The sequence below is a fragment of the Phocoena sinus genome, chromosome 1, assembly GCF_008692025.1.
Source record: "Phocoena sinus isolate mPhoSin1 chromosome 1, mPhoSin1.pri, whole genome shotgun sequence".
In the NCBI taxonomy this organism is placed as follows: domain Eukaryota; kingdom Metazoa; phylum Chordata; class Mammalia; order Artiodactyla; family Phocoenidae; genus Phocoena; species Phocoena sinus.
In genome coordinates, this window is record NC_045763.1 from 51274807 (window position 1) to 51288218 (window position 13412).

General features: G+C 40.9%; 1 protein-coding gene across 3 annotated transcripts in view; it reads right to left on the bottom strand.

Annotated features, from left to right (window-relative positions):
• LOC116764420 (cytochrome P450 2J2) overlaps nucleotides 1-12459 on the bottom strand; it is an 80783-nt gene extending 68324 nt beyond the window's left edge. For 2 of the 3 annotated variants that reach the window (XR_004352879.1, XM_032653042.1), the window contains exons 1-2: nucleotides 12204-12424; nucleotides 1793-1955 (exon numbers count right to left, since the gene is read on the bottom strand). Coding sequence is in view for 2 of the 3 variants with exons in the window: in XM_032653042.1 (XP_032508933.1) it covers nucleotides 1793-1955; nucleotides 12204-12413 (373 nt within the window). In the remaining variant the exon portion in view is untranslated. Of the gene's footprint in view, nucleotides 1-1792; nucleotides 1956-12203 lie in introns of all 3 variants that reach the window. The other variant, XM_032653031.1, reaches the window with a different exon arrangement.
• Between the last annotated feature and the right edge of the window lie 953 nt (nucleotides 12460-13412).

The window sequence follows — 13412 nt, forward strand, 5'->3', positions numbered from 1 at the left end:
TGTCCCTCAGCTCCAGACATACATACCAGTGTCTGTTTGACTCTGCTGATTTAAAGGCATTTCAAACTCAGCATTTCTACGACTGAATTCATGATTGCTCCATATACAACTCCCCACCCAGGCCAGCCAACACCTTGCCCTCCTCCAAATATTCCTCCTTTCCTTTACCTACCCATTTGGGTATCTACCTCAATACCTCATTCTCTCTCTGTCTAGGTCATCATGTCTTATTGGATTTGCCTCCTGAATATCTTAAATCCATATATCTTCACGGCCACTCTCCTGGTCTAACCTACTGTACTGTCATTTCTCGCCATCTCCCTAGTCCAAGCCACCACCTTCTCTAACCTAAAATGCTGCAACAGTTTCTTGCTCCCTTTATTCCCTTCTTAACATTGCAGCCTGAAGAAGTCTTGAAAATGTACCATGTAAGTACGATGATTCCTTTCTCTACTGAAACCGTTCAAGAGCTTTCATTATTATTAGGAATAAAAAGCAACATCCTTAACAAGGAGATGCATGAACTACTCCTGGCCAAACTCAGCACCTTCATCTCCATTTAATTATCTCCGTTTAATCCCTGTGCTTCCCACACTGGCCACTTTTCAGTTCCTCAGTTCACTGTCGTTCTTCCCACCTCAGAGACTTTTCATACTCTATTCCCTCTGACTGATTGCTTCTTCACATTTGTCATTTACTTACATTAGCTCTTCCTGAGTCTCTGAATTAGATTAGATACACCTAAGAAGTGCACCACGCTCTTATCTTCATAACAGTTACGGTCTGAAATTATTAGAGTAATTGATATTATTTTCATGAATGGAATGTAAGTTACAGAAGAACAGGATTTTGTCATTCTCCTCACTGCTCTGGCACTGGTGCCTAGCACTGGGCTTCACATGGCTGATAATAAATAGAGTGAATGGATGTAGAGTTAATGGATGAAATATTTCAAAGAGGAATTGAGAAGCACCTGAAAAATATGGTGCTTTGGTAGAAGAATAAATCTGAGTCTTTCATTTAGATTTTTAAATGTGTTCGTTTATTTAATGATCATTTTAAGTGTTCCCGCCAAACTCTTCTAATATAGATGGAAGGGTTAAGATACCTTGTGGGGCACAGCCTTAATAATACAGCATAAGGAACTAGAGGCAAGAAGGGATTACATAATCAGCAGGAGGAAGCAGATCCACATCCATTTTCCTAGGGAAGAGATCTGAATGGGACAGCAGAAAGAGAGAGCGAGAACGCATTGCCTTTCTTAAAAAACACATCACAGCACTGAGTGATGTGAATACTTACTAATTAGAGCTGCCAGAGTGAGTTCATGCAGGTGATGCAGCTTCTCTCAAATCCCTGACATTAGGGCTAACCCTGCCAGGTTCCCTGAGGGGGTGTCTGTAACAGGGAAATGTGGCCACTCAGCTTCTTTGAAATACTTTTTTTTTTTTTTTTTTTTTTCCGGTACGCGGGCCTCTCACTGCCGTGGCCTCTCCCGCCGCGGAGCACAGGCTCCGGACGCACAGGCCCAGTGGCCACGGCCCACGGGCCCAGCCGCTCCGCAGCACGCGGGATCCTCCCGGACCGGGACACGAACCCGTGTCCCCTGTATCGGCAGGCGGACTCTCAACCACTACGCCACCAGGGAAGTCCCACTCAGCTTCTTTTAGGGGCAGGAATTTTATGATGGGCCTGATAACTGGGAGTGTTGGAGAATTACAGTCACAAATGTACCTTTCACAGACTACAAGAATATCAAACATACACATCTTATATTAGTCAAGAAACTTACCATTTTTCTTAAAAACACGTTCTCGAATAGGGGTTATAGGGCGGTTCAAAAACTTTTGCTCCTGGTGGACAAGGACTTCTTTGATTAAGGGCAATCCAGTTATAATAACTGAAGGCAAGTCACCGAATTCCAGGCTAAAAAGGTTCCCATATTTCTTCACAAACTGAAAAATAGTAAAATAGTCACAGAATATGCACATGTCTGTGTGTCCAGGAATAGAGGGTTTGTGTAGCTGTGGGAGCTTGGATGGGGGGAGGGGGTGTCCGTGTGCACACCTCTGTGTGCACTTAGGTCTGATGGTCTGATGGGGATGTTTCTACCTGTTTCCATTTCTCCTCCTCTCAACTAGACTCGGGCTGAATCCACTACAGGACATAGACATTCCTTATAAACATTCATTCATATGTTCAACTTCCTCGAATTGAGTGAGTATCCACCCTTAGTCCTGAGAATAAGGCCTAAACGTTTAACAAAATAAACAAGGTCTTTAACTGCAAGCATCTTAAAATCTAGTGAAGGGAGAGAATTCATACATGTGACTCACCAGAGAAGGCTGAGATATGTTTAGTGAATGTGGACTTCTTAGTAAATCATATCTGTTTAACCAGGAGAGAATGTCCCCTTCCTCAACATGTTCTAGGTGACAGAAAATTCATTATAGGGCTGGGACCAGGTATGGAGAAGAGCACACTAGTTCTGGAGCCATGTGCAAATCTTAACTCTATGGTTGACTAGCTGTGAGCTCCAGGGAAAGTTGCCTCACTTGTTTGGAGCCTCAGCTATAAAAGGAGAAAATTATTCTTCCCTCAAAGGGTTCTGTGAAGAAGAATGAGAGCAGCGATGTGAAAGGCACTTTGTTCCCTGGTACCTGGCAGACAGCCACTCGAGCCTCTGGGGAATGAATGAGCTCTGTGTGCAAAGGGATATGGAAGCACTTGCTCATGTGACAGACAGGACAAGAGCACAGGGATGATGTGCGAGAGACAGGAGCTGGTGGTCACAGACAACCACGTCCACTGGGTGCCATGATAAGCACCTTTCACATTTTATTTCATTAACCTCACAACTACCCTATGGTAGTAATGATTTTCCTTGTCTTTCAGTAAGAAAAATGAGTCCTAGCAGAAGTAACTTAGCCAAGGTGACAAAGCTATTGGATGTTGGTGAAATTTGCCAAGCATTATGTAAGATTTAAGAACAAAGCCATGAACCCGAGACGGTGCTTGGACTTTAGAGTTTAGTGGATGTGACAGAATGAATGTGAGAATGAGGGTAAGGGAGCTGGGAGGGGAAGAGTGAGACAGAGAGAATGAAAGAGTGTGTGGGTGTGTCAGGGGTGTACACAAATGTTCAGGTATGTGCAAATATGGCTTGGACCGCAGTCAAGGGTCATAAATCAAAGTCTTCCCTGACATGCTTACTCAAGAGAGGAATCTAAGTAGACCTGCCCATTCCTGCAGACTGCAGGGCTGTGTCTTACTAAGGCTGTGGTATCAAACAGAAGTGCTCATTTCCTCCAGGTATCTGTGGCCCCACCTCCCCAGCTGCCATGCACTTATGCTCTCCCATGTCACCTCAAGCTCCCTGGACTGTGTCATCCCTTCAGAGCAAATACCATGGATTTAGTCTCATTTCACCACCCTGCTCCCATATTAAAGACCAAGCCTGAACTCCATCCTTCCATTGTCTTGTTGGTCTACAGTCTTCCATCCATGTTTGTTCATCACTAGCACAGGAAGTCTGTCTTATTAGAAAGAGCAGAACCAAGATTCCATCTTAGTCTGGTCTGCCTCTAAAAGTGCACGTCTTGTTCTAACAAATGGCAGGAATGGGTCTGCATAAATCAAGACTTTTTATTTCATCATGCTGAATGCCTGGATGAACTTCTTAGGTTTTACAGGAAGGATTTCTTGACTATTTCAGAATATACAGTAAAAAATACTTTTGGAATGGCTGAAAATCTCAGGTTAAGCTAAAGGACTCTTAACTGACAATGTATACAACCTGGAATCTCAGCTTGTTCTTGGAGGGGACTTGGCACTCCAGTAGTGTTTACTGAAATGAACTTCTACAGAGTTTCACCTCTTACCAACTCTCTGCCCACGTATATTTCTAGTCTGACAGAGCTACATGAAACATTTTTATGGCATGATCAACTGTGTAAACATGGATACATCAAAGGACCTCCTGCAGCCCTGGTACCAACGGTGGTGATGTCTACCAATTCTTAAGTAACCATGCCAGTCACTGTGCCAATGGCTTTACTTGGAGGTAAATGTAAGTCCCAGTGTCATCTGAGAAGACTTTGTAAGGTAGAGAATACATTTTGATGTACAAAAACAAACAAGTTCTTAAGAAAAAGACAGTGTAAGGGAAAAAAAAGAGGTTAAAAATAAGGTTGTTCAGTCTCCTACACTATTGGTGGGGATGTAAGAAGGTACAGCCACTATGGAAAACAGTATGGAGGTTCCTCAAAAAGACTAAAAATAGTGTTGCCATATGACCCAACAATCCCACTGCTTGGCATATACCTGGACGAAACTATAATTCAGAAAGATGCATGTACCCCTATGTTCATAGCAGCTCTATTCACAATTGCCAAGACATGGAAACAACCTAAACGTCCACCGACAGATGAATGGATAAAGAAGATATGGTGCATATGTACAATGGAGTATTACTCAGCCATAAAAAGAATGAAATAATGCCATTTGTGGCAACATGGATGGACCTAGAGATTATCGTACTAAGTGAAGTAAGTCAGAAAGAGAATGACAAATACCATATGATATTACTTGTGGAATCTAAAATATGACACAACGAACTTATCTACGAAACAGAAACAGACTCACAGACACAGAGAACAGACATGTTGCTAAGGCAGGGTGTGGGAGAGGGATGGTATGGGAGTTTGGGGTTAGCAGATGCAAACTATTATGAATAGGATGGATAAACAACAAGGTCCTACTGTATAGCACAGGGAACAATATTCAATATCCTGTGATAAACCATAATGGAAAATAGTATAACAAAGAATCTGTATATATGTATAACTGAATCACTTTGCTGTACAGTAGAAATTAACATAGCATTGTAAATCAACCATGCTTCAATTAAAAAAAAAGATGGTTCAGGAGGCTAAAACAGGCTTAAAATGAGAAATGAAAATAGAAAGATCAAGAGAAAAGGAATAGCACAGTAGCTATAAAAGGAAAATAAAAGTAATAGGTTACAGGAAATTTCATATGAACGATAAGTATTCCAAATGTAAGATGAAGCACTTAAATAATAAAGTAGAGTAAAATAAATGTTTAGAATAAAAAAAATTAGAAGTGGTGAGTTAGTGAGACAAGAGACTGAACCACGAGATATAAAGTTGAGGAAGACTCTACTTAATTTGAGTTCTTAAACTCAAAAGCCAACAGAACAAAGACAGGAAAACATAAAAAGGAAAAAAGGAAGAGTATATCAATTCTTATTCCCACTAGCAGTAGGTGAGAGGGTCTGTTCCTCTGAACACTCACCAGCACTGAGCTCTGTGCTCAAGGAGCTAAGATTCTCTCTCACTTGCTAAACTGTATTTTAAAATGTGTCACTCAATGTATTTGTATTGCTTTTATAGTTACAAAGCGTTTCTATCCAATAAAGCACCAAAAAGAAACCCAAGGACATAGGGAATAAAGCTTCATAACACTTCTTACACTTTTTAAGTCATAAAATCCTTCAAAAATCTAGTATGTCATGGATCTGGTAAAGCAAAACCCTGTACACATGAATACATTTATGCATAAATGCAGTTCACCAGTCCCCTGGGGTCTCTGAACTCCTGCTAAGAATACTGGTCTCACTGGTAGTTCTTGGGGTTATGCTAGGTTTCTGGGAACAGCCTGTGGAAATCAAATTCAGTTGTCAGGCACCTTCTGACGTTGCTATGTTATATGTGAGGGCAATACAGAGATCAATACGCTATGGTGTTTTCCTGAAGTGTCAAAGCCTCTCGGGGAAGGCTGACTACAGAAAAAAACTAACGCACAGTGGAAGATGATACATGCTATAATGCTGAAGCAAGGGGCATGACGCTATTGAAAGAAGAGAAGAATTCCACTCCAGGTACGGGAGAAAGCTTCTAAGAGGAGCTGATATTTGGACCAGATTGTAAATGAAGGTGTGGGTACCTGCAAAAGGATATGTGTTGTGAAGGCAAAGATTTTAGGCTGTGGGAATAGCATACACCAATGCAAAGACAGGAAAATGTGGGCTTTCAGGAACAAGTGAGCTGTTTTCTGACTGCAGTACAAGTTCATTAGAGAGCACTAACCCTGTGGTTGGTCAAGGCCGGGTGCTGGAGGTACAGGTCCTTAATCTTAAGATGCCCCCAATCTAATGGAGCGTACAGATAGGTAACCAGTTCTTATTATTACCATTCTGTACAATAACTTATTAAATGGGGGAAAGCAGGAAGCACATAAGGGGACCAAAGGCTAGGATAGGTTTCTGGGAAAAAATACCTTCTCATTTGTGTACAGAGAGGGGAAACAAGCCTGACAAGGTACTGTGAGCTAGACCAAGGATATACAAATGTCAAGTGAAATATTTTGGATCTTGTTTTGTTTGCAACTAGAAAACTGAATAGGAGAGGTAAGGGCAGTGAGTGCTTAAGAACTTGGATTTTTGAAGTCATACAAATCCATTTATATCCAGCTTCTGCTTTCACTTTCTATGTGATTTTTGGTCAAGTTATTTAACTTCTCTGTGTCCCAGTTTCCAAATCTATAAAATGGGGGATATTACTAATTCCCATCGTTGGGATGGTGGTGATAAGTAACCATAATACTAAAATAAATAATAAAATTATTTATTGTTATTGACATATTTGGGAGTATATTTTAGCAAAAGGACTCTGGTTAGATCTGGACAAAGGAATGGAGGGGAAGTGGACAGAGAGTGGATTAATGCAGCCCGTGCAGCAATCAGGCCAGACAAGGTATGCAACCTCAACTGGCTTTTCCTTGAGTTTGTTACTATAAATTTTTGAAGAAAGGAGGAGGGTAGTAGATATAGAAAGAAGCATCAAATATGTGCTAGGCACCCTGGCAGTAAACTGATATTCATAAACTTGTTTGATTCTTATAATAACCCTACAATGTATTCTTTGTTTTCAGAAAAAGAAGCACAGAGATTTAGTGCCTAGCTGGTGGTCATAAAGTTGGGCTCTTCCTAACTCTCTCTGTATGTCTCATCCTTAACTGAAAGCATGAAGATATTCTCTCTCTCTCCTTCTGAGTGATGAAGCTCCCTAAATATTAGCTGGCCACATGACTTTCCAATCAAAACCACATTTCTCAGCTTCTCCAGGTGTGGCCAATGGGACGTAAGCAGTGGTGATGTGTGCATCTTCTGGGTCATGTCCTTAAAGGAAAGTTGCTTCTCACCACCTGCTCCTTTCCCCGTTCCATGGACTGGAACTCATACATGAAGATGTTGTAGGACGAGAGCAACATGATAGAAGGAACTGGGGTTTCTGGATGACCTTGTGTTACAAAGCAGCTTTCCTACCCTGGTCTTCCTGCCTACATCTGAACTCACTTCTGAGAGAGAAATAAATTTCACTCTTTTTTTACACCACTGTATTTTGGGGCCTTTTTATTACAAGCAGCTTAATGTATATCCTCATAATACATTTATCCACCTTATCTACCATTCTCCCACTTTAGTCCAATAAGATTTTCTCTTATTTAAATACATGCACATATAGCTGTGGTAGAGGAAGTTTAGAAAAAAAGGGGAAAACAAGAATGGTTCATGGTTCCCATCATGCCATACAAATAGGTCAGTTTCTTCACGGCCCTCTCACTTTGTTTTAGCTCATGTCACTTCCTCCCATTTAAAAATCTCCTGTCCACTTTACTCCATATAACCATTTGCCTAACATTTATTTCCAGTTCAGCCAAATTTATTTCAACATTCTATAGAGGTTATCCCCAGGGCTTCCCATTCACAGTGATCCCACCTCATGATATCTCATTTGGTTACCAAAAGTTTATACACACATTTCATCATACACTGTCTTGTACTGTGCCTGTCACATAATAAGCACTTCATAAATGTCTGTTGGATAAATGAACCCCTGGATAAGTCAATTATCCTCTAACTACATCGTGAAAAGTCAGGTAGCATAAGTCAAAGAATAGGTATATGAGTCAAATAGTCCTGCGTCCAAGTCCTTGTTTAATGTTATAGCTGATAGGTAATGACAGGTAAGTAAAGATAGATAAATAGGCAATGATAGGTAGTTAATGATAGGTACTTAATGTTTCCAAATTGCTGGAATGTAAATTTAATTACAACTAAATCACACCATTTAACTCCATTTTTTTTACAGCCAAAAATATTTCATTGCAAACCTATATAAAATAAAATTTAACACTTCTGGTGAAAAATCTTTGGGCCAGAGATAAGACCCTAGCCTCAGTTTCATCCCTGGCCAGTTTTATGACATGAGGCAAATCATGTAACCTATTTAGTCATATCTATCTTAATGGTAAAACAAGGGCACAGACAAAGTTTCTGATTCCAGACAAGAGTGAGTAAAAGCATCCCATTTTACTCCTCCTCATCATCATGATACTGACACATACAAAAAGTAACACCAATAAAACCCTGTTCTCTGTAGTCAAAGGACCAGATAAAGGGTGGTCCACCAGGACAGAACATTTCAACCTTTCTACCTTCCTTTTCTGGAGACAAATACCATAAGAGATGTGACCCTCCCACATCCTAATGAGGGGCTACAGCAGTGAAGAAGATGCATGGAAACTTGCCTTCATCCTACCTTTGCAATAAGGCGGTGCCCCTTCCCTGCTGACTCTATGAGCTGAATTGTGACTATCACCCCTGAACTGCAGTAAAGAGACTCCTTGAAGTAGTCAGTGGGCAAAATTCTGATTTCTACCACTCCACAGAAATAAGGAGGCACCTGTATCCCATGGAGATGATATGGTTAGATTACTGACTTCCCTCCTCAGGCTACCCTACTCAGAGGGGCCCCAATCTTTTGTCCCCATCCTCATTCTCTCCAGCCTGCACTGATGAGAATGTGGGTTGGAGTCCTATGGGGGTGGACAACACATAAGTGGGGTAGACCAGTATAGTATTGCAAAGACTTTATAACCTAAATTGACATTTGAACCACAATCCACAAAAGTGAACATTCTGAATATCAACAGATTGACTATCTGCTAAAATAAAAGATTTACATAGAGTCCAGAGTCACATAACAAAATACACCAAATGTCCAGAATATAGTCCAAAATTACTCATGTTACCAAGAACCAGAGAAATCTCAAATTGAATGAGTTGAAACTAATACTGAGATGATAAAGATGTTGGAATTACAGGATAAAGATTTTAAAACAGCTATTGAAAATGTTTCGATAAACAATTATACTCTCAAAAAAATTTTAAATAGAAAATCTTAACAAAGAACTAGAAAATATACATAAGAACCAAAGAGAAATTTTAGAACTGAAAAATACAATAATGTAAACAAAAAACTCAATAGAGCAACTCAGTAGCGGAGTGGTAATGACAGGATAATCAGTGAAATTGAAGACATCAATAGAAAGTATCCAATCTGAACAACACAGAGAAAATAGATTGAGAAAAGATAAAACAACTGAGCTTCAGGGACTGATATTAGAATAACAAAAGATCTGTCAGTTGTGCAATCAGTGCCAAAGAGTACCAGAAGGAAAGGAAAAAAACATGGACTTGAAAAAATATTTGAAGAAATAATGGCTGAAAAATTCTCAAATTTGGTACTAGAAAAACCTACAGATTCAAGAAGTTGTGAGTGAACCCAATAAATCCAAAGAATTCAACACCAAGACATGCAATCAAATCTCTGAAACCAATAAAAACAAAGAAAACTTCTTGAAAGCATGCAGAGGAAAACAACTCATTACTCATGGGGAACAACAATTCAAATTACAGCAGATTTCTCATCAGGAACTAGAGATGCCAGAAAGAAGTAGCACAACATTTTCAAGGGTTTAATAAAAGAAACTGTCAACCTAGAATTCTATATCCAGTGATATAGAATTCTGATTTCTACCAGAAGAAAAGAAGGTGAAATAAAACATTCTTAGATGAAGGAAAGCTAAGAGAATTTTTTTGCCAGCAGACCAGTTCTAAAAGAATAGCTAAAGAAAGTTCTTCAGTTAGGAAAGAAAGAGTAACAGAAAGGGTAAATAAATGGGTAAATACTATAGACTAATCTTGTCTTCTTGAATTTAACAAATCGTGTTTGACAGTTAAAAGAAAAATTATAATACTGTCTGAGGTGGTTCTCAATGTCTGTAGAGGTAATATTTAAGACAAATTATATATTATAAAGTAGGGGAAGGTAAAAGGACCTAAAGAGTTTTAAGGTGTCTGTATTCCACCTAAATTGGTAAACTGTTGATACTTATTGCAATAAGTTATGTATGCATAGCATGTAATCTTTACAGCAAGCACTTAAAAACAATACAAAGAGATATACTCAAAAACACTATAGATAAATTAAAATGGAATTCTCAAAAAATGTTCAAGTGACCCACAGAAAGACAGGAAAGGAGAAGCAGAGGAGTAAAAAACAAAGTGAAAAATAGGAAACAAATAATAAATTGGCAGACTTTTGTTTTAACAAATCAATAATTACATTAAATATAAATGATCTAAATTCACCAATCAAATGTCTGATATCGGCAGAATGAAAAAAATTACCCACCTATATGTTATCTACAAGAAACTCATTTCAAATAAAATGGTATAAGTAGATTAAAAGTAAAAGAATAGAGAAGCATATATTATGCAAATACTAATCAGAAGAGAACTGGTGTGGCTATATTATATCAGATGAAGTAAAATTCAGGCAAAGAAAATTACCAGAGATAAAGAGGGACATTACATAATAAAGAGCCAATTCACCAAGATGACATAACAATTTTAATGTGTATACACCATCTAAAAGAGCTGCAAAATACACAAATGAAAACTACCAGAACTGACTAGAGACATAGAAAAACAAGTAATTACAGTTGAAGACTTTGACAACCCTCTCCTAGTAACTGATAGAATCAGTAGACAAGAAGTCAACAAGGGTTCAGAAGGACTAAAGAACGCAGTCATTTAATTATATCTAATTGACATACAATATAGAACACTCCACCCAACAATGGCAGAATTCACATTTTTTTCAAGTATGCATGGTGCTGTATCTTGGGTCATAAAACCAACCATAACATATTTTTTAAAAATTGAAATTATGCAAAATATGACCTCTAACCATAATGGACTCCAACTGGAAATCACTAACAGAAAGAAAACAGGAAAATCTCCCAATATTGGAAATTAAACAACACATTCATTAAAGAAGGGTACAGGTTTAGGAGCCTAGCTTTAAAATTCTGTAGACTAATCCTGTACCAAATGTGTGTTTCTCCCAGAAAGTGATAAAAACCTTCTCCATCTGAATCTGAGTTTGTATTATAGGCTTGTGTTTAAAGTGCTCCAGGCATTTCTAGGGAAACGGGAACTATTATTTGTTGGGCACCTACACTAAGCTGTATTAATATTGACCATTCACTGTTTTATTTAATGTTCACACCCACCTATCACAGTGTTGTCTGTCAGCAAGGTACCTGTGCTGAGAGGCAGGGAAGCAGCTGAAAACGCTTGAGAAAGTGCTGGATGTTGGAGGGAATCTAAGGAATTCAGAGTGGCCACAGTTAGGCAGCCCTGATGGAAGATGATTATAAAGAAGTGGAAAGAGGCTACAGCAAGATTTCCAAGTGGCTCCCTAAGGAGTCTGAAAGCTGGGAAGCAGCAAGAAGCCTTGAGAAAGCCTAAGCAGAGGAGTGACATTTTAAAATGATTACTTTAGTGAGAGTGGATTGCAGGGCGGAGGCTGAATGTGAGGGGCTCAGTCCTTGTGGGGATGGGAGCAATTCATTTGAAAAGTGGTGAGGATTTAGGTAGAAGTATCACCATTTCACACATGGGAAACGGAGCCTCCGAGAGGGAAAGTACCGGATTTTCCCCCCCAAGGATAATAATATTAAAAATACAAAGTGATTATATTATAAATACAATGTCCCAATAATATGTAACAAGACACACAATTAAATGACTTAAAGAACATATCGTGTCTGGCACACTTAAATAGTAAACAGTTAACAAAATTTCATCCCTAGAAGTGGAATCATGCTGGTTGCTGGTGAGGAGAGCGAGGCTCAAAGCTACCCGGGTGCCCGCTTTAGCCTCAGAGCCCACAACCCCCGCCCCAGCCTCCCGCCCTCGGTACCCGGAATGGCCCTTGTCCTGCAGATCAGGGTCAGGACGCGGTCCTGGCACCTTCGCCCACTCCTACCCTCTGAAGCGACAGGTGCCCCTTCTCAAAGTCCAGATGGAAGAAGTTGCCTACGAAGGGCAGGCGGAGGGGTCCCGGCGGGTAGTTCTTCGGGCGCCGCCTTTTGAGGAAATCAGCAAAGAAGAGAAAGGCGACGGCCCCCAACAGGACAGTGCGGGGACGGAGAACGGTCCAGAAGGCAACCGCCAGGGAGCCCACCGCTGCGAGCATGGCGGCGACCTCGGCTCCCTCTTCCGCGGTCTGATCCAGCGAAGGTCCCGGCGGCTCTCAGCCTCTAAGCTGCCAGCACTGCCCTCCTTCCCCGCCTGCCCCCGGCCCCGCCCCGCCCCGCCCCCCCCTCCAACCCTCACTCCGCCGCGCCCCTACCCTGGCCCGCTAGGCTCCCGCGAAGCCTGATCTGCATGACCCGTCTGGGCTCTTCCTCAGGCCGCGCCTCCTGCCGCGCCCCCAACCCGCCTCCACCCGGTCCTCTACTCCCCTCTGCCTTCTCCCAGCTGCCTGCCGCCCACCAGATGCTTGTGGCCGGATTCCTGGGAGAACAGCAAGGGTCTTGGAAAAGTCCTGGCTACAAGCGTTTTTATTAGCTACTTAGACAGCCTGTCTCTCTGTGAGGCCATCGGGGCTCTTGGGTTTATGTCATCGCATCTCAGAGAAGGCCGCGGACACTTGAGCTCTGTGTTTTTCTATCATCACCGTCTCACCAAAGGACTGGAACCGCGCCTGGTAATAAAATAGGGAAACAGCAGCACCTGATATTTCCTGGGCGCTTACTATATGCCAGACTTCTTTAGATGAATTGCTTAATTCTGACAAATTTATGCAGATACCCTTCGTTCCATCTTGCAGCTGCAGAAACTGAGACAGAGGTTAATATCAAATACGTGGTAAATAAATGAATCCACCGGTCTGCAGCACACTTAAAGGAGGCCCTGTATTTGTAACTCTTTCGAAGTTTAAGAAGCATTACATCAAAGCTCTAGCACTGAGGCTAGTCTTTAATAGGTGCTTAATGAACATTGAAGGTAGGTGTCTTAGTCCTTGTCCTTTTTGGTTTGCTTAGTAAGATTCTTCCTCTGAAGCCTCAAGATGGTGTAGGACCCCAGGTTCCAACCTTCTATGCTATCCTGTGTGCCTACCTGTGTCTCACCATTTGTGAGGTACTCAAAACGTGAAGCATAGTACTGGAATAGTATAGCACACACTCAGATT